Consider the following 21,768-nt stretch of genomic DNA (forward strand, 5'->3'; position numbering starts at 1 on the left):
TTGATGTCAAATATATCACTAGCCACTTTAAACAATGCTACTTAATATAATGTTTACATACCCTACATTATTTATCTCATATGTATACGTATATACTGTACTCTATATCATCTACTGCATCTTTATGTAATACATGTATCACTAGCCACTTTAAACTATGCCACTTTGTTTACATACTCATCTCATATGTATATACTGTACTCTATACCATCTACTGCATCTTGCCTATGCCGCTCTGTACCATCACTCATTCATATATCTTTATGTACATATTCTTTATCCCTTTACACTTGTGTGTATAAGGTAGTAGTTTTGGAATTGTTAGTTAGATTACTCGTTGGTTATTACTGCATTGTCGGAACTAGAAGCACAAGCATTTCGCAAAACTCGCATTAACATCTGCTAACCATGTGTATGTGACAAATAAAATTTGATTTGATTTATGGCTGCAGGAGCAGTATTGATTAGCTTGGATGAAAGGTGCCCAGAGTAAATGGCCTGCTCCTCAGTCCCAGTTGCTAATATATGCATATTATTATTACTATTGGATAGAAAACACTCTAAAGTTTCTAAAACTGTTTGAATGATGTCTGTGAGTATAACAAAACTCATATGACAGGCAAAACCTGAGAAGAAATCCAAACAGGAAGTGGGAAATCTGAGGTTGGTCGATTTTCAACCCAGCCCCTATTGAATACACAGTGGGATATTGGTTATGTTGCACTTCCTAAGGCTTCCACTAGATGTCAACCGTCTTTAGAAACTTGAATGAGGCTTCTACTGTGATGTGGAGCCGGATGGGAGCTGTTTGAGTCAGTGGTCTGGCAGAGAGCCAGGTCCTGGTCAAGCGCATTTCACAAGATAGCGACCTGCGTTCCATGGTTTTTCTACAGACATAGGAATTCTCCAGTTGGAATGTTATTGATTTATGATAACAAAATCCTAAAGATTGATTCTATACTTAGTTTGACAAGTTTCTTCGACCTGTAATTTAACTTTTTGGGAATTTTCGTTCGGCTGGACCTGCACGAGCGTTTGGATTTGTGTACTAAACACGCTAACAAAGTAGCTACTTGGACATAAATAATGGATATTATCGAACAAAACAAACATTTATTGTGGAACTAGGATTCCTGGGAGTTCATTCTGATGAAGATCATCAAAGGTAAGGGAATATTTATAATGATATTTCTGATTTCTGTTGAACATGGCGGATAATTTCTTTTTTTCTGAGCCCCGTCTCAGATTATTTCATGATTTGCTTTTTCCTTAAAGTTTTTTAAAAATCTGACACAGCGGTTGCATTAAGGAGAGGTATATCTATATTTTCATGTCTAACAATTGTATTTATTGACATTTATAATGAGTATTTCTGTAAAATGTTGTGGCTCTCTGCAATATCACCAGATGTTTTTGGAACTAGTGAACGTAACGCGCCAATGTATACTGAGATTAATTTATCAAACAAAACATACATGTATTGTGTAACATGAAGTCGTATTTGTGTCATCTGATGAAGATCATCAAAGGTTAATGACTAATTCTATCTCTATTTGGGCTTTTTGTGACTCCTCTCTTTGGCTGGAAAAATGGCTGAATTTTTCTGTGAGTTGGTGGTGACCTAACATAATGGGCTGTAAAGCCTATTTGAAATCAAGAACTGTGGTGGGATTAACAACAAGATTACCTTTAAAACAGTATGAGATACATGTATGTTTGAGGAATTTTAATTATGAGATTTCTGTTGTTTTGAATTTGGCGCCCTACACTTTCACTGGCTGTTGTCATATCGATCCCGTTAACGGGATTGCAGCCCTAAGAAGTTTAACATTTTAACATTGTTAAAAAATAAAATGTGTAAGAGAGTTTCCCTGGTGGATAAAAGACCTAGCTTGTCAACCATACATTGCAGGTTCAAACCCCACATGTGCAGATTGTCACCATATGAAGTATAAAAAATGTTTTTATTTGTATGATTAAATGCTGTTCAAATGTCCTATGAATTAAATTATTATAAATTGTTATTATGCGTCTCTAGATCACCTACAATCATGGTTGGGAAGGATACTTTCTAAATGTAATCCGTTACAGTTACTAGTTACCTTTCCAAAATTGTAATCTGTAACAACTTTTTGATTACCCAAACTCACTAACGTAATCTGATTACATTTCATTACTTTTAGATTACTTTCCCCTATGTACAGTATTTTCTTTAGGAATGTAGGGAGGTAAAAGTTGTCAAAAATAAAGAGTTAAGTACAGATACCAAAAGAAACAATTTAAGTAAAATTACTTTCAAGTACTACTTAAGTACTTTACACTGCTCAATTGAGGTTAATTCCACACTGCCACGTAGGCTGCATGATATGGGCAAATAATCGAGGACTTATTTTTATACAAACTGGCAGCCTCATTAAATAGTCCCAGCAAAACACCAACAACGAGGCGACACCGGGATGCTGGCCTTCTAGGCAGAGCTCCACTGTCCAGTGTCTGTTCTTTTGCCCATCTTAATCTTTTCTTTTTATTGGCCAGTCTGAGTTTTGGCTTTTTCTTTGCAACTCTGCCTAGAAGGCCAGCATCCGGAGTCTCCTCTTCACTGTTGAAGTTGAGACATGTGTTTTGCGGGTACTATTTAATGAAGCTGCCAGTTGAGGACTTGTGAGGCGTCTGTTTCTCACACTAAACACTCTAATGTACTTGTCCTCTTGCTCAGTTGTGCACCGGAGCCTCCCACTCCTCTTTCTATTCTGGTTAGAGTCGGTTTGCGCTGTTCTGTGAAGGGAGTAGTACACAGCATTGTATGAGATCTTCATGGCAATTTTTCGCATTCAATAGCCTTCAGTTCTCAGAATAAGAATAGACTGACGAGTTTCAGAAGACAGTTATTTGTTTCTGGCCATTTTGAGCCTGTAATTGAACCCACAAATGCTGATGCTCCAGATACTCAACTAGTCTAAAGAAGGCCAGTTTTATTGCTTCTTTAATCAAAACAACAGTTTTCAGCTGTGCTAACATAATTGCAAAAGGGTTTTCTAATGATCAATTAGCCTTTTAAAATGACAAGCTTGGATTAGCTAACACAACGTACACTAACGTACATTTGAGTGACACTAAGTGGCAGTGTTTTTACAACTAATGCCGGTTTGCCTGAGGCTGATGCCTTGCAGGTGTTTGTACACATGCATATACACACACTCTCATTCAAATAAACACATACAAGAACACACATACACATGTAATAGTGCCAGACATGCACACAAACATATACAGTTGGCATTGCTGTTATGATTCCAGTTGTCCTTCATGTCCTTTGTTTTAAATGGATTGTTTTGTTTATTTATTTTTGCATTGCTGTTTGCTGTTTTCTTCTGTCTTTTCCTTTTGTCTCTTTAGTTCATTCTCTTGGTTGTTGCATTTGGGGGGGGGGGCTGTGGGAGGGGTCTCGAATGGTTGAGGGACAGCTATTGGGGAACTGTGGGGGAATCTTGGGGAACTGTGGAGGGATCAAGATTGTGATCATGAAAAAGGAAACTATGACATATTTTATATCACTATCATTCACACGCACCCTCACACACAAGGATGGCTCTGTTGCGGAAAGACTGATACATGTTTGATAGTGTCTTGATGCTGTATCGTTTGTCCTTCATGTTCTAATACTTTAATAATGTTACCCCTTCCTTGTGTTTTTTAAAATAAACAAGTATTAAAAACAATAATAATAATATATATATTTTTTAAACACAACGTACCATTGAAACACAGGAGTAATGGTTGCTGATAATGGGCCTGTGTACGCCTATGTAGATATTCCATAAAACATCTGCCGTTTCTAACTACAATAGTCATTTACAACATTAACAATGTCTACACTGTATTTCTGATTCATTTTGTTATTTAATGGACAAAAAAATTTGCTTTTCTTTCAAAAACAAGGACAATTTTTAAGTGATTCCAAACTTTTGAACGGTAGCGTACATACACTACCGGTCAAAAGGTTTAGAACACCTACTCATTGAAGGGTTTTTCTTTATTTTTACTATTTTCTACATTGTAGAAAATAATAGTGAATAATAGTGAATATATCAAAACTATGAAATAACACATATGGAATCATGTAGTAACCAAATTTTTTTAAACAAATCAAAATAGATTTGTTATTTTTCAAATAGCCACCCTTTGCCTTGATGACAACTTTGCACACTCTTGGCATTCTCTCAACCAGCTTCATGAGGTAGTCACGAATCCCACGATCCATCATACATATTTGGTGTCATCATCATTGTGGTCTCTGACGTGTGAAACAAACTTCAACTTGCGCCTTTTTTCAATGCTGAATTAGAATGTTATTGAGAAAATAGAGGATTGTCAAATTCTTTGGCGCAAACGTCCTCTCTGAATTTAAAACTTATCCTCAAAGTAATAATCTAGTTTTTCAAAATGATATGCAATCTAATTCCAATATTGCTGGTATTACAGTTAACGTTTTTTGTAATCTCTTACATGTAATCCGTTACTCCCCAACCCTGCCTACAATACAATCATCAAATGAGAATTGCCATTCAATATGGAAAGAAACATAATGGGGATGTATTCCAGTCTGCTTTCCTAAGCTTTCATTTGCATGCTGAGAGTGTTGTGGTAAAATTTGGTCTTTTACTGTATAAAACATTTTATAAATGTTCTTGTACTGTTCTGAGGACCTCAAAGACAAGGTAAAATGTGTATTGTGTGAACATCAATGGAATATTATGTTAAACCTAAAACAAATATGCTCTGAACGTCATAAAAACAGACTTATTTCAGTCTTACAACATTAAAGAAATGTCCTGTGCAGCCTAACCTAAACCTTGTATGAATGTCATAACAATTGAGGCTGTTTTTGGAACATATCTCTTGTCACGTCCCCACAATGTTACCACAACCTAATGAAACGTTCTGGAAACCTTTTAAAGGACAGACAAAATGTACTCTGGGAACATTCTTGTAACATCAGGTCAAGGTTTTTTTCAACCTAAAAGAAACATTGTAGAATCATCCACACAAATGGACAGTTTTTATGTTTTGGTAACATATCTTTTGGGATGTCCCCACAATTTTCACACAACTTAATGAAACAATCCGGGAACCTTTTAAAGAACAGATTAAATGTTTTATAGGAACATTCTTGCAACATCAGGCAAATGTTTTATACAAACATTCTATAATCATCTCCACGAATGGAGAGTTCTTTCACAGAACCTATTTTGGATGGCTGGGAAAACATTACTGTTACATTGTGTTATTACATTACCTGGAAACCTAAAGGGAACCTAAAGAGGACTCCTAATGTTAGATACAACTCTAGCTAGATCATAATGGGAATCTTAGCTAATGTTCTGGGAATCTTCCCTGTTAGCTTGGTATGCTGTGCTGTGCTGTGCAAAGTATTGACTGACCTACATATCCCAGGGCTCAGCCACTGCTCACACCTTTTCTTATAGCTGCATACACTACATTCACCATCATTTAATGTACAGGAAAATAAAATCAATGCTCAGCCCATTTTTTACTTCGGTAGCTGCCTCATCCCTTTGGAAAAAATGATGCATTTTAGCATTTCAAATGACATGTTTCCATTTTGAGTCTTCCCTGAGCAGTATTTTCTTATTTTAGAGAGGTCCATTTACTGTTTGTGGGTGTGGGTGTGGGTGTGTGTGTAATAGCCTTCTGTTGATGAAGATCCAAGGGTGGGTGAGGTGTGACTTAGGAGGAGATTGATGATTCTGGTGTCTGACATCCTCAGAGCTGCAACATTCTGAATGGCATGTTTCTGTATCTGTTTCTATATCTGTGTATGTGTTCTGTTTGCTATGTGAGCCTTGTATCCTTTGCTTTGTTGTATTGGCTCTGAGAAATGGATGGCTTTGGTTTGGTACCCACCTCTCTTTCAGGCTGCAGCCCCCGCTCGCTCTGACTACACTGGCAGAAGTACAGCAATCAGCAGGTGTGTGTGTGTGTGTGTGAAGCCTTGTTTGAGCGAGAGTGTGTCAGTCTGCTAGTGTGTGATAGAAGGAGTATGTGAGAGTCTGTCTGTCTGTCTACGTCCTTTATGCCTGTCCCACCATCCTCCACCACGTCTCTTATATTCAGCCACCATATCCCTCCTTAGTCTGGGTGGACAAACATTTTGGCTAGTGTCATGTTGTGAAGCTTGCCTGGATTGAAGAAACAATCAAAGCTTTAAAATATATATAAATATATTTCTCTCCACTGCTTTGGGGAGCCAAGCACCTCATTTCGACTTGGAGCAGCACCAGGCTCAGGAATCGATTCCCTTGGAGCGATTAGGACCAATCAGGGCCTGGGTGAGCACCTTGTGGAATCATGAAGCTCAACAGACACACTGTTTTATTGTCTACGCTGTGGGGTGACAGGAGGGGGGGAAGTTTGTTTTGTTGTATGTCTATGAGTGTGGAGCCTATGTGGACAGGGGTGTGTGTATGTCTATGAGTGTGGAGCCTATGTGGACAGGGGTGTGTGTATGTCTATGAGTGTGGAGCCTATGTGGACGGTGTGTGTATGCCTGTGTGTTGTTGGAGGGGGGGGGTTTATCACAGAGTGTGAATTGCACTCCAAGGGACTGTTAGCAATCAATGTTAGCCCAATGGGAGCCCAGACAGCCAGATAGTCATGCAGGCCAGTCAATACTGTCAGTAATGTGAGCGGCCGTGGCGACCCGTCTTCAATTGTACACTAACACGGCATGGCTGATTTTTAATCCTGCACACACACACACACATTTTTACGTTGTTCCCTCTCAGGTGCTTCTACACCTTCATTGCTTGCTGTTTGGGGTTTTAGGCTGGGTTTCTGTACAGCACTTTGATGTATCAGCTGATGTACGAAGGGCTATATAAATAAATTTGATTTGATTTGATCCCCTTTTTCTTAGTTCCTTTCTCTCTCTCTCTCTCTCTCGGCCTTACCTTGGACTTATAGCTTTATGCTACTGATCCCTCACTGTAACTCTGTAGCCAAGACAAACTGATTTCTCTGTGTGTCTCTATTCCCCAAAGCAGACCAGTCTAATACCATGAGCAGTGTGTGCATCTATTGCTATCGAATTAAACTCATCTGAATGCAAAGCAGACAAGGAAACAATCTCATGAGACGGAAGAAGGCAGGCATCTTGTCCTATACTGTCTGAGCTATAAACTCCCTTCCCCAGCAGTCCTCCATGTATTTACATATTCCCTCCCTACCAGGATGCCATGCCGCTCAAGTTAAAATGCACATAGCTTATATTCTTTAATAAGAGACCCTCACTGCCGTCATAAAGGATCTCTCTGTCTCGCTCTCTCTCTCTCTCTCTAAAAATTCAATGTATATTTAAGGGTCTTTTTTGACATGGGAAACATATTTTTACATCGCCAAAGCAAGTGAAATGGATAATAAACAATACAAAATGAACAGTAAACATTACACTCATAAAAGTTCCAAAATAATAAAGACATAATACATACATTTGGCAGGAGGTTAGGAAGTGCAGCTCAGTTTCAACCTCATTTTGTGGGCAGTGTGCACAGAGTCTGTACATAGTCAAAGGTTTCCTTTATTGTGGGTCAGTCACAGTGGTCAGGTTTTCTGCCACTGTGTGCTGTCTGTTTAGTGCCCAAAATCATTTTTTTTGTAAAATCTTTCCAATGTGTCAAGGAATTATCTTTTTGTTTTCTCATGAATTGTTTGGGTCTAATTGTGTTGGTGTCCTGGGGCTCTATGGGGTCCGTTTGTGAACAGAGCCCCAGGACCAGCTTGCTTAGGTTAATTTCTCTGTAGGTGATGGCTGTGTTATGGAAGGTTTGGGAATCGCTTGCTTTTAGGTGCTTGTAGAATTTAACGGCTCTTTTCTGGATTTTGATCATTAGCAGGTATCGGCATAATTCAGCTCTGCATGTCATTTTTGGTGTTTTACGTTGTACACAGAGGATATTTTTTGCAGAATTCTGCATGCATTCTCAATTTGGTGTTTGTCCCATTTTGTGAATTCTTGGTTGGTGAGCAGACCCCAGACCTCACAACCATAAAGGCCAATGGGTTCTATAACTGATTCTAGTGTTTTAGCCAGATCCTAATTGTTATGTCAAATTTTATGTTCCTTTTGATGGCATAGAAGGCCCTTCTTGCCTTGTCTCTCAGATCGTTCACAGCTTTGTGGAAGTTACCTGTGGTGCTGATATTTAGCCCGAGTTATGTATAGTTTTTTGTGTGCTCTAGGGCAACGGTGTCTAGATGGAATGTGTATTTGTGGTCCTGGCAACTGGACCTTTTTTGGAACAAGATCTAGGTGCTGCTGTAGGCCGTCCTTGGTTGGGGACAGAAGCACCAGATCATCAGGAAACGGTATACATTTTACTTCAGATTCTATTTGGTAAAAATCAAATTTGACATTTGCTGAGGAAATGTACGAGTCTGCTGTTAATGATAATGCAGAAGATTTTCCCAAGGTTGCTGTTGACACATATGCCCTGCTAGTTATTGAGGTCAAATTTGTCTCCACTTTTGTGGATTGGATCAGTCCTTGGTTCCAAATATTTTGGAAGATGCGAGAGCTGAGGATGATGTTAAGGAGTTTAAGTGTAGCCAATTGTTACGTCTGGTAAGACAAGGGGTGGGGGTGTGTGTCTTTTTTGTCAATAACAGCTGGTGTGCAATGTCCAATATAAAAGAAGTCTCGAGGTATTGCTTGCCTGAGGTAGAGTACCTTATGATAAGCTGTAGACCACACTATCTACCAAGAGAGTTCTCATCTGTATTATTTGTAGCCGTCTATTTACCACCACAGACCGATGCTGGCACTAAGACCGCACTCAACCAACTCTATAAGACCATAAGCAAAGAAGAAAATGCTCACCCAGAAGCGGTGCGCCTAGTGCCAGGGACTTTAATACAGGCAAACTTAAATAACATTTTTTACCAGCATGTCATATGTGCAACCAGTGGGATAAAAAACTCTAGACCACCTTTGCCACACACACAGAGATGCATACAAAGCTCTCCCCTGCCCTCCATTTGGCAAATCTGACCATAGTTCTATCCTGATTGCTGCTTCCCAGCGAAAACTAAAGCAGGAGGTCCAATGTCTAGCTCAATACGGAAGTGGTCAGATGACGCAGATGCTATGCTATGCTTGTTTTGCAAGCACAGACTGGAATATGTTCCAGGATTCATCCAATGCCATTAAGGAGTATACCACCTCAGTCATCGGCTTCATCAATAAGCACATCGACGATGTCGTCCCCACATTGACGATACGTACAGTTGAAGTCGGAAGTTTACATACACCAAATACATTTAAACTCCGTTTTTCACAATTCCTGATATTTAATCCAAGTAAAAATTCCCTGTCTTCGGTCAGTTAGGATGACCACTTTATTTTATGAATGTGAAATGTCAGAATAATAGTAGAGTTATTTATTTCAGCTTTTATTTCTTTCATCACATTCCCAGTGGGTCAGAAGTTTACATACACTCAATTAGTATTTGGTAGCATTGCCTTTAAATTGTTTAACTTCCTCCTGACGGAGAAATGGAAGACCCATTTGCGACCATGCAATGACTTCATGAACATCTTGATGTTGCTTCAATATATCCACATAATTGTCCTTCCTCATGAAGCCATCTATTTTGTGAAGTGCACCAGTCCCTCTTGCAGCAAAGCACTCTCACAACATGATGCTGCCACCCCCGTTCTTCACGGTTGGGATGGTGTTCTTCGGCTTGCAAGCCTCCCCCTTTTTCCTCCAAACATAACGATGGTCATTATGGCCAAACAGTTATTTTTTTGTTTCATCAGACCAGAGGACATTTCTTCAAAAAGTACGATCTTTGTCCCCATGTGCAGTTGCAAACCGTAGTCTGGCTTTTTTATGGCGGTTTTGGAGCCGTGGCTTCTTCCTTGCTGATCGGCCTTTCAGGCTATGTCGATATAGGAATCGTTTTACTGTGGATATCGATACTTTTGTACCTGTTTCCTCCAGCATCTTCACAAGGTCCTTTGTTGTTGTTCTGGGATGGATTTACACTTTTTGCACCGAAGTATGTTCATCTCTAGGAGACAGAATGCGTCTCCTTCCTGAGCGGTGTGACGGCTGCCTGCTCCCATGATGTTTATCAGATGAACGTGGTACCTTCAGGCGTTTGGAAATTGCTCCCAAAGATGAACCAGACTTGTGGAGGTCTACAATTTTAGGTAGGGATTGAAATACATCCACAGGTACACCTCCAATTGACTCAAATAATGTCAATTTGCCTATCAGACGCTTCTAAAGCCTTTACATCATTTTCTGGAATTTTCCAAGCTGTTTAAAGGCACAATCAACTTACAGTGATACAGTCAATTATAAGTGAAATAATCTGTCTGTAAACAATTTTGGGAAAAATGACTTATCATGCACAAAGTAGATGTCCTAACCTACTTGCCAAAACTAGTTTGTTAACAAGAAATTTGTGGAGTGTTGGGAAAATGATTTTTAATGCCTCCAACTTAAGTGTATGTCAACTTCTGACTTCAACTGTACATATCCCAACCAGAAGCCATGGATTACAGGCAACATCCGCATCGAGCTAAAGGCTAGAGCTGCCGCATTCAAGAGCGGGACACTAATCTGGATGCCTATAAGAAATCCTGATATGCCCTCAGACGAACCATCAAGCAAGCAAAGCGTCAATACAGATTAAGATTGAATTCTACTACACACGCTCGTCGGATGTGGCAGGGCTTGAAAACTATTACGGACTACAAAGGGAAACCCAGACGCGAGCTGCTCGGTGACGCGAGCCTGCTAGACGAGTTAAAAGCCTTTTATGCTTATTTATGCAAGCAACACAGAAGCATGTACAAGCTGTTCTGGATGACTGTGTGATAACACTCTCGCTATCCGATGTGAGCAAGACCTTTAAACAGGTCAACATTCACAAAGCCGCGTGGCCAGATGGATTACCAGGATGTGTACTCAATGCATGCGCAGACCAACTTTCAAGTGTCTTCACTGACATTTTCAACTTCTCCCTGACTGAGTCTGTAGTACCGACATGTTTCAAGCAGACCACTATAGTCCCTGTGCCCAAGAAAGCGAAGGTAACCTCCCTAAATGATTACCACCCGGTGGCACTCACGTTGGTAGCCATGAAGTGCGTTGAAAGGCTGGCCATGGCTCACGTTATCAGCATCCTCCCAGATACCCTCGACCCACTCCAATTCGCATATCGCCTGAACAGATCCACAGATGACACAATCTTAATCGCACTTCACACGGCCCTTTCCCACCTGGACAAAATGTACACTTATGTGAGAATGGTATTCATTGACTACAGCTCAGAGTTCAACACCATAGTGCCCATTAAGCTCATCATTAAGCTGAGGACCCTGGGACTAAACACCACCCTCTGCAACTGGATCCTGGACTTCCTTACGGGCTGCCACCAGGTGGTAAGGATAGGCAACAACACATCTACCACTCTGATCCTCAACACTGGGGCCCCTCAGGGGTGTGTACTTAGTCCCCTCCTGTACTCCCTGTTCACCCACGACTGCGTGGCCAAGCACGACTCCAACACCATCATTAAGTTTGCTGACGACACAACAGGCATGATCACGACAACGATGAGACAGCCTATAGGGAGGAGGTCAGAGAACTGGCAGTGTGGTGCCAGGACAACAACCTCTCCCTCAATGTGAGCAAGACAAAGGAGCTGATTGTGGACTACAGGAATAGTTGGGCCGACTCGGCCCCCATTAACGGGGCTGTTGGAGCGGGTCGAGAGATTCAAGGTCCTCTGTGTCCACATCACCAATGATCTATCGTGGTCCAAACACACCAAGACAGGCGTGAAGAGGGCACGACAAAACCTTTTCCCCCTCAAGAGTCTGAAAAAATTTGGCATGGTTCCCCAGATTCTCAAAACGTTTAACAGCTGCACCATCGAGAACATCCTGACCGGTTGCATCACTGCTTGGTATGACAACTCCTCGGCATCTGACCGTAGGACGCTAGAGAGGGTAGTGCATACGGTCCAGTACATCACTGGGGCCAAGCTTCCTGCAATACAGGACCTATATAATAAGCTGTGTCAAAGGAAAGCCCATAAAATTGTCACCCAAGTCATAGACTGTTTTCTTTGCTACCGAACGGCAAGCGATGCCGGAGCGCCAAGTCTAGGTCCAAGAGGCTTCTTAACAGCTTCTACCCCCAAGCCATAAGACTCCTGAACATCTCGTCAAATGACCTGTTTCCTGTACCCCCACACATTGACTCGGTACCGGTACCCCCTGTATATAGCCTCGTTATTGTTATGTTATTGTGTTCCTTTTTATTTTTTACTTTTGTTTATTTGGTAAATATTTTCTTCTTTATACACCTTCTTTAACTGCATTTTTGGTTAAGGGCTTGTAAGTAAGCCTTTCACAGTAAGGTCTACACTTTACAAATATTTTGACAACTAAAGTTTGATTTGATAAATTTGTGGTCTGTTTATTTATTGATATATATTTATATATATTTTTAAACTTTTTCTCCCCAATTTCATGGTATCCAATTTGTAATTAGTGTCTTGTCTCATCGCTGCAACTCCCGTATGGACTTAGGAGAGTGGTAGGTCGAGAGCCGTGCGTCCTCCGAAACACGACCCAACCGTGCCACACTGCTTCTTGACACAGTGCCCACTTAACCCGGAAGCCTGCCACACCAATGTGTTGGAGGAAACACCGTACACTTAGTGACCATGTGGACGTGCATGCGCTCGGCCCGCCACAGGAATTGGTACTGTGCGATGGGACAAGAAAAACCCTGCCGGCCAAAGCCTCCCCTAACCCGGAAGACGCTGGGCCAATTGTGCGCCACCCCATGGGTCTCCTGGTCACAGCCGGATGCGACAGAGCCTGGAGCCTTTGAACCAGGATCTCTAGTGGCACAGCTAGCAACTGCGATGCAGTGCCTTAGACCACTGTGCCACTCTAGAGGCCCCTGTCTGTATATTTTATCATTTTTGTATTTTGTCCTGTAGTTCATTCTATGTAATTGCAGAATCCAGTGGGTTCTGGGTCTTTTAATAGTTGATTCTAAGATGTATATTTGAGCATGTAAATGTTTTTGCTGTTTGTTCTTTGTTATAGAACCAAAAGGATTGGAGAAGTGGTGTATCCATACATCTCTGTTTTGGATAGATAACTCTTCATGTTGTTGATGTTTGTTTATAGTTTTCCAATTACCCCAGAAGTGGTTAGATTCTATGAATTCTTCAATTACATTTAGCTGATTTCTGACGTACCCTTTCTTCTTTTTCTCTCTCTCTATTCTCTCTCCTTTCTTTCTCTTTTATGATTTAGGCTAATTGATATAATTGGGGGGCTGCTTTCATAAATCTGTGTGTGGTGAATAACTTGACTTCAGATTGGAGCTGTTTTTATAGAATAAATGAATGAGAGAGAAGGAGAGGGACAGAAAGCTCCTTGGCTGGTGTGTGTCTGTCTGTCTGCCTGCCTGCCTGCCTGCCTGCCTGCCTGCCTGTCTGCCCGCCTGCCTGTCTGTCTGCCTGCCTGTCTGCCTGCCTGCCTGCCTATTTGTGTCCTAGGCCTGTGACTTCTAACACCTTGGTAGGGCAGTAAAAACTGTCCCCCTCATCCATGAATTTACAACCTCCATAAACTCTTCTACTCTTCGCTCTCTCCTTTTCCCTCTGCCCCTCTCTTCCCCCTATCCTCTCACAAGAGATGGAAGCAAGTTACAGAGTTGGATGAAATCCTGAGAAAGACTAACTTTGTCCCTCCCTCCTCCTCTTCCATCCCTTTTTCCCTCCCACACACACAGCACAGTGGAGGCTTTATGTTGTGTTGCTCTGCCCTGATGAATGACTCAGAGGGGTTGGACCAGTCTCATTTATCACCACTAGAACTAAGGACTAATCAGTCTATAGCAGGTCTATAGCAGGTACATGAAGGGGCTCTTATCTACTGGGTGTGTGTGTGTGTCGTATGCAGTAAATACTGCATCGTGGTCATTTGACTACAAACTTGTCATATCATGGTCATAAACTTTGGTTACAGTAGTTGCAGCCCTTGCAGGCCAAGTCTTTTGTGTGTGTGTGTGTGTGTGTGTGTGAGAGAGAGAGAGAGAGTGCTTGTGTGCGCATCATACTGTGGTTGTATATAAGTGTTTGTGTTTTCTCTCACTGAAGTGTGTATTCATGCATGCAGTAAATACTGCATCGTGGTCATTTGACTACAAACTTGTCATATCATGGTCATAAACTTTGGTTACAGTAGTTGCAGCCCTTGCAGGCCAAGTCTTTTGTGTGTGTGTGTGTGTGTGTGTGAGAGAGAGAGAGAGAGAGAGAGAGTGCGTGCGTGCGAGAGAGAGAGAGAGAGAGTGCTTGTGTGCGCATCATACTGTGGTTGTATATAAGTGTTTGTGTTTTCTCTCACTGAAGTGTGTATTCATGCATGTGTGTCCTGTGAACTAACCCCCCCCCCCCCCCCCCCCCCGCTCGCTCTGTCTCTCTCTGCTGCAGTGTCCTGTGGGAGCCCATGGGAGATGGGAAGCATGTGATCTCTCTGGCTGATAACCACGCTCTGCTCTGGGACCTGACGGAGAGCTCTACCCAGGCCACGGTGAGACACACACTCACACCGCCATACATCTGCCCATACCTTGTGCTCATTATTTGATAACCACTGTATCAGACTGGTCTTATCTTTCTCTCCTACAACAGAACTGTCCAGGGGTGTGCTCTGCTCCCCTCACCAAGATCACCTGATTCCTTACTGAAACACACCATGTATCTGGGCTAGCTTCAGTGGCTCCGCTAGGTGTTCTTCCTTACTGTAACACACCATGTATCTGGGCTAGCTGCAGTGGCTCCGCTAGGTGTTCTTCCTTACTGTAACACACCATGTATCTGGGCTAGCTGCAGTGGCTCCGCTAGGTGTTCTTCCTTACTGTAACACACCATGTATTTGGGCTAGCTGCAGTTGCTCCGCTAGGTGTTCTTCCTTACTGTAACACACCATGTATTTGGGCTAGCTGCAGTGGCTCCGCTAGGTGTTCTTCCTTACTGAAACACACCATGTATTTGGGCTAGCTGCAGTGGCTCCGCTAGGTGTTCTTCCTTAATGAAACACACCATGTATTTGGGCTAGCTGCAGTGGCTCCTCTAGGTGTTCTTCCTTACTGAAACACACCATGTATTTGGGCTAGCTGCAGTGGCTCCGCTAGGTGTCCTTCCTTACTGAAACACACCATGTATTTGGGCTAGCTGCAGTGGCTCCGCTAGGTGTTCTTCCTTACTGAAACACACCATGTATCTGGGCTAGCTGCAGTGGCTCCGCTAGGTGTTCTTCCTTACTGAAACACACCATGTATTTGGGCTAGCTGCAGTGGCTCCGCTAGGTGTTCTTCCTTACTGAAACACACCATGTATTTGGGCAAGGGTAAACTTCTCTGCTGTTTGGGTCCCGTAGCTACCAGGATGTAGTAGCGTGAAGCGCACCCGTGCACATGCACGGATACAGCACTCTGTTTTGACTGTGTAAGAGCAAACTCTTGCATCGCGCCCATCTCAGTGTCTGCGGTGCTGCTCGTTGCAACACCACCTCGCTGAGTTGACCTTTTAAGTGCTTCTTGTGTAAAAATATGTACTGTTTTCCCCACTGCCCTGTCCCAACCCCCATGCAAGCTAGTTTTATTTTGAACTATACCTATTAAAAGGTACATGTCCAAAGTACTATTTGTTGTCACACAGTTGGTCTACTCAGGACTAGTTGGTGGTCATACTGTTTAGTAGAAACTCTCTCCTCTGACAGTGAAGTACCATCCCCACTACTCATGAAGTGAGGTCTCCGCATTGCTATTTACTGTTCTGATTCTCCACTCCACTGCCTCTGTTATGAAAACATCCATAGTTCTATAGTAGACATGAAGTGTGTGTACTCACTGTACTGTGTAGGCTGGTCAGTTAATGTTCCATTAGCAGATAGCTGCCTGGATGCAGTGGGGAGGTGCTTCATGAATAATGGGCTCACGTAATTAGTAGAGAGATCTGCATAGGCCAGCCAGGTTACAGGCCCAACAGGACACAACACAGGACTTGACGTTTCTCTCTGTGTGTGTGTGTGTGTGTGTGTCCGTCTGTCATAATGCAAACCTGTGAAGAATCACTCGTCAAGAGATTGCAGTCAGACACGCACACGCTCTCTCCTACTCTGTGTGTGCTGAGGAGTCTTAGTGGAAGGCACAGTGTCCCCCTGTGCAGTGATACTGACGTCAGACTGTGCTGCAGAGCAGCGGAGCTATCAAGTGACACAGCTTGCCCTGGACATGGTAGCCATTAAACATGAAGGGAGGAGCCTGACAGCCAAGACAGATTCCTCCAGTGCTGTTGAGAATGCTAATCTTCTCCACTCTATCCCTCTCAGCCACTCCCCTCTCCTCCATCCCTCCCTCCTTTCCCACATCCCTTCCCTCTATCAGAGGCTCTCAGGCTGATGTGTTCATCACAGGCCTGTCTGTCTGTCCAGCTGCACCATGGATTTGTCTGTCTCATGGGTCCAGGGTGGATTAATTGTGTGTGCGTGTGCGGGCACTCTCAATTAGAGACACTGCTGGAATTGAGTGAGAACATCTCCGGCTCACGGCACACCCACACACCTTATCCATTGCAACTGTACACACACGCTCCGACACAGTCAGTTCACACTCCATAAATGTGTGACTATTTGGCATATATTAATGTTTTATCTGACGCCGCTTGCTAAAGGTAGGCGTCCTTCAGTTTTTTTCTATGCTGTCTCGTTAGTGCTGCTAATATGGTTAGCTCTAACATAGCTGGGAGCTAGGCAATAATCACATTTATAAGAAGATTTGAGTGTATGGATCTCGCTGTCTCTCTCGACCCCTCTCTTCACCTCTTCTCCTCTCTTTCTCACTCAATCCACCCCCGTTCCTTTCATCTCCTTCCCTCCCCATTTTCGTTCCCCTACCTTCTCCCCCTCTCCTATATCCGCCCTTCTCTTCCCTCTATATGAGAGAGAGAGAGAGAGAGAGAGAGAGAGAGAGAGAGAGAGAGAGAGAGAGAGAGAGAGAGAGAGAGAGAGAGAGAGAGAGAGAGAGAGAGAGAGAGAGAGAGAGAGAGAGAGAGAGAGAGAGAGAGAGAGAGAGAGAGAGAGAGAGAGAGAGAGAGAGAGAGAGAGAGAGAGAGAGAGAGAGAGAGAGAGAGAGAGAGAGAGAGAGAGAGAGAGACCCCCTGTGTTATTATTATCTACTGTAGGTATAAAGATAGCAGGTTGAGTCAGTACAGACTCAGAGGGTCCATCATGGTCAAACTGGTGATCCATGAGTAACAGTATATAGATATTCACAATGGAAACATGGTCTTTGAAGAGTCATTGAACCCGTCATTGAACCCGTCATTGACTGCTGTGTGAAGGAGGGTGAGGTTAGCTATACAGTACACTAGGGAAGGCATGTCTATACAGATCCATCAATACATTAACTCTTACCTCTCCATACCCCATGATTGACATTTGTGTTCAGGTGTAGTAATCGTTAACCCCTTCCCTTCCAGATCTCTAGCAGTGCCACCTTAGAGGGTAAAGGTCAACTTAAGTTCACGGCTGGGAAGTGGAGTCCACATCACAACTGTACCCAGCTGGCCACAGCCAACGACACAGCCATCAGAGGCTGGGACCTCCGTACCATGAGGTATTGGTACATACTAACTGTATTCAGCCATTATGTTCTAAACAACAACTTATTTATAGTCCTGTAGTACTGAACTATGTAGTATAATAACTATACTTTTAGTCATTAGTATTAGAAAACAATGAGTTCTAGTATTAAATGTGGTCCTTATTTGGTGGTTACACTAAGGCTCAATGTGATGCTCCTACCATACTGGACAGACCAAAGATAAGTAACAGAATACCTCATCTGGATGAGTGGATAGGTTATCACCCCCACACCGATTCCACCTATCCACCCACTACCAACATTGACCTTAAAGCCACATTCATATCCATACATTATCTGCTATACCCCCACTGTACACTCAGTATCATTACAGAGAGATGGTGAGAGAGGGAGGGAGGTCAAGTTGTGTGTGTATGTGGGCTCTGCTAGAGGAATAATAATCACCTTTCTATCAATTGCTCCGGTAACACCAAAGCGCTGGAGAGAAATTGAGAGAGAGGAGGAGTGGAGAGGAAGAGCAAGAATGAGGGTGAGAGAGTATATTAGAATAAATATTAGAAAACTACAGGAGAGTGTGGTGTGTGTGAGAGCTGTGTGTGTGTGAGAGCTGTGTGTGTGAGAGAGCTGTGTGTGTGTGAGAGAGAGCTGAGTGTGTGTGTGTGTGTGTGTGTGTGTGAGAGAGAGCTGAGTGTGTGTGTGTGTGTGAGAGAGCTGAGTGTGTGTGAGAGAGCTGTGTGTGTGTGTGTGTGAGAGAGCTGAGTGTGTGTGTGTGTGAGAGAGCTGAGTGTGTGTGTGTGTGAGAGAGCTGAGTGTGTGTGTGTGTGAGAGAGCTGAGTGTGTGTGTGTGTGAGAGAGCTGAGTGTGTGTGTTGTGTGTGTGTGAGAGAGCTGAGTGTGTGTGTGTGTGAGAGAGCTGAGTGTGTGTGTGTGTGTGTGAGAGAGCTGAGTGTGTGTGTGTGAGAGAGCTGTGTGTGTGTGTGTGAGAGCTGTGAGTATGTGTGGGAGCTGTGTGTGTGTGTGAGAGAGAGAGCTGTGTGTGTGTGTGAGAGAGCTGAGTGTGTGTGAGAGAGAGCTGAGTGTGTGTGTGTGTGTGTGAGAGCTGAGTGTATGTGTGTGTGAGATCTGAGTGTGTGTGTGTGAGAGCTGAGTGTGTGTGTGTGTGTGTGTGAGAGAGCTGAGTGTGTGTGTGTGAGAGAGCTGAGTGTGTGTGTGTGAGAGAGCTGAGTGTGTGTGTGTGAGAGAGCTGAGTGTGTGTGTGTGTGTGTGTGTGTGTGTGTGTGTGTGTGTGTGTGTGTGTGTGTGTGTGTGTGTGTGTGTGTGTGTGTGTGTGTGTGTGTGTGTGTGTGTGTGTGTGTGTGTGTGTGAGAGAGCTGGGTGTGTGAGAGAGCTGTGTGAGAGAGGTGTGTGTGTGTGTGTGAGAGAGAGCTGTGTGTGTGTGTGTGTGAGAGAGGAGTGTGTGTGAGAGCTGAGTGTGTGTGTGAGAGCTCTGTGTGTGTGTGTGAGAGAGCTGTGTGTGTGTGTGTGGGGGGGAGCTGTGTGTGAGTGTGTGTGAGAGAGCTGAGTGTGTGTGTGAGAGAGAGCTGAGTGTGTGTGAATGAGAGTGCTGAGTGTGTGTGTGTGAGAGAGAGAGCTGAGTGTGTGTGAGAGAGCTGTGTGTGTGTGTGTGTGTGTAGGAGCTGTGTGTGTGTGTGTGTGTGTGTGAGAGAGAGCTGAGTGTTTGTGTGTGTGAGAGAGCTGTGTGTGTGTGAGAGAGCTGTGTGTGTGTGTGTGTGAGAGAGCTGTGTGTGTGTGTGAGAGAGCTGTGTGTGTGTGTGTGAGAGCTGTGTGTGTGAGAGAGCTGAGTGTGTGTGTGAGAGAGCTGTGTGTGTGAGAGAGCTGAGTGTGTGTGTGTGTGTGTGTGTGAGAGCTGAGTGTGTGTGTGTGTGTGAGCTGAATGTGTGTGTGTGAGCTGAATGTGTGTGTGTGAGCTGAGTGCGTGTGTGTGTGAGCTGCGTGCGTGCGTGTGTGTGTGTGTGTGTGTGAGCTGAGTGTGTGAATGTGTGTGTGTGAGCTGAGTGCGTCCGTGTGTGTGAGCTGAGTGCGTGTGTGTTTGTGAGCTGAGTGCGTGCGTGTGTGTGTGAGCTGAGTGTGTGTGTGTGTGTGTGAGCTGAGTGCGTGTGTGTGTGTGAGCTGAGTGCGTGTGTGTGTGTGAGCTGAGTGCGTGTGTGTGTGTGAGCTGAGTGCGTGTGTGTGTGTGTGAGCTGAGTGCGTGTGTGTGTGAGCTGAGTGCGTGCGTGTGTGTGTGAGCTGAGTGCGTGCGTGTGTGTGAGCTGAGTGCGTGTGTGTGTGAGCTGAGTGCGTGTGTGTGTGAGCTGAGTGCGGGCGTGTGTGTGTGAGCTGAGTGCGTGTGTGTGTGAGCTGAGTGCGGGCGTGTGTGTGTGAGCTGAGTGCGGGCGTGTGTGTTTGAGCTGAGTGCGTGCGTGTTTGTTTGAGCTGAGTGCGTGCGTGTTTGTTTGAGCTGAGTGCGTGCGTGTTTGTTTGAGCTGAGTGCGTGCGTGTGTGTTTGAGCTGAGTGCGTGCGTGCGTGGGAGCTGAGTGCGTGCATGCGTGGGAGCTGAGTGCGTGCGTGCGTGGGAGCTGAGTGCGTGCGTGCGTGGGAGCTGAGTGCGTGCGTGCGTGGGAGCTGAGTGCGTGCGTGCGTGCGTGGGAGCTGAGTGCGTGCGTGCGTGGGAGCTGAGTGTGTGCGTGGGAGCTGAGTGTGTGCGTGTGCGTGGGAGCTGAGTGTGTGCTGGTGCGTGAGAGCTGAGTGTGTGCTGGTGCGTGAGAGCTGAGTGTGTGCTGGTGCGTGAGAGCTGAGTGTGTGTGTGCGTGAGAGCTGAGTGTGTGTGTGCGTGTGTGTGTGTGTGTGTGAGCTGAGTGTGTGTGTGAGAGAGCTGTGTGTGGGAGTGCTGAGTGTGTGTGTGTGAGTGAGAGCTGTGTGTGTGAGTGAGAGCTGTGTGTGTGAGTGAGAGCTTAGTGTGTGTGAGTGAGAGCTGTGTGTGTGTGTGTGTGAGTGAGAGCTGAGTGTGTTTGTGTGTGAAAGAGCTGTGTGTGTGAGTGATAGCTGAGTGTGTGTGTGTGAGTGATAGCTGAGTGTGTGTGTGTGTGAGAGAAATGTGTGTGAGAGAGCTGTGTGTGTGAGAACTGAGTGAGAGCTGAGTGTGTGTGTGTGTGAGAGTAAAAACTGAGTGTGTTTGTGTGTGAGAGAGCTAATTGTGTTTGTGTGCCTGCTTTTGTGTGACAGCGTGTGTGTGACTGCATGTGTGCAGTTGGTGCAGCAGCTGTGTGATGGCAGCCTGTGAGCACGGTCCAGTGGCTCCTCAGACATCCTCTTTGGTGTGTGTCTGCTCTGGCTCGTCACACTCTGTGCCAGCGCAAACCGGCCTGCCCCTCTTGGCCCCATTCAGGGACACTGAAGGAGAACGCTGTCTACTGCTCTCTCCAGCAGGCTTAAAGACACAGGAAACTTAGACTTAGTACACACCGTCCATGTGTGTGCGCCTGTGTGTGTGCGCCTGTGTGTGTGCGCCTGTGTGTGCGCGCCTGTGCGTGCGCGCCTGTGCGTGTGCGCCTGTGTGTGGGCTGATGAGCCTGTGTGTGGGTGCCTGTGTGTGGGCGGATGAGCCTGTGTGTGGGCGCCTGTGTGTGGGCGGATGAGCCTGTGTGTCTGAGCGCATGTGAGCGTGTGTGTGAGCGATCGTGTGTGTGTGAGCGGGTGCGTGTGTTGTGAGCGAGCGCTTGCGAGGGCTTTTGTGTGTGAGGGCGTTTGTGAGTGTGTGTTTGTGTGAGTGTATGTTTGTGTGAGTGTGCGTGAGCGTGCGTGAGTGTGTGTTTGTGTGAGTGTGTGTTTGTGTGAGTGTGCGTGAGTGTGTGTTTGTGTGAGCGTGCGTGAGTGTGTGTTTGTGTGAGCGCGAGTGTGCGTGAGTGTGTGTCCTGCTCTATTGCTGGCTGGGGCTGTCATAGGGGATGTTCTCTCAGTACATCAATCCCAAACCCTGTTTGCACCCACATTCCGCAGTGAGAGG

The 21,768-nt window shown here is 44.5% G+C and overlaps 1 protein-coding gene across 1 annotated transcript in view; it reads left to right on the plus strand.

Moving 5' to 3' along the window:
* The window catches only part of LOC109894611 (EARP-interacting protein homolog), a 43,121-nt gene that overhangs the window by 9,493 nt on the left and 11,860 nt on the right, over positions 1–21,768 (plus strand). The window contains exons 5-6 of the mRNA XM_031829084.1: positions 14,551–14,650; positions 17,602–17,738. Coding sequence (XP_031684944.1) covers positions 14,551–14,650; positions 17,602–17,738 — 237 coding nt within the window. The remainder of the gene's footprint in view (positions 1–14,550; positions 14,651–17,601; positions 17,739–21,768) is intronic.

This window comes from Oncorhynchus kisutch, linkage group LG7, assembly GCF_002021735.2.
Source record: "Oncorhynchus kisutch isolate 150728-3 linkage group LG7, Okis_V2, whole genome shotgun sequence".
NCBI classification, from domain to species: domain Eukaryota; kingdom Metazoa; phylum Chordata; class Actinopteri; order Salmoniformes; family Salmonidae; genus Oncorhynchus; species Oncorhynchus kisutch.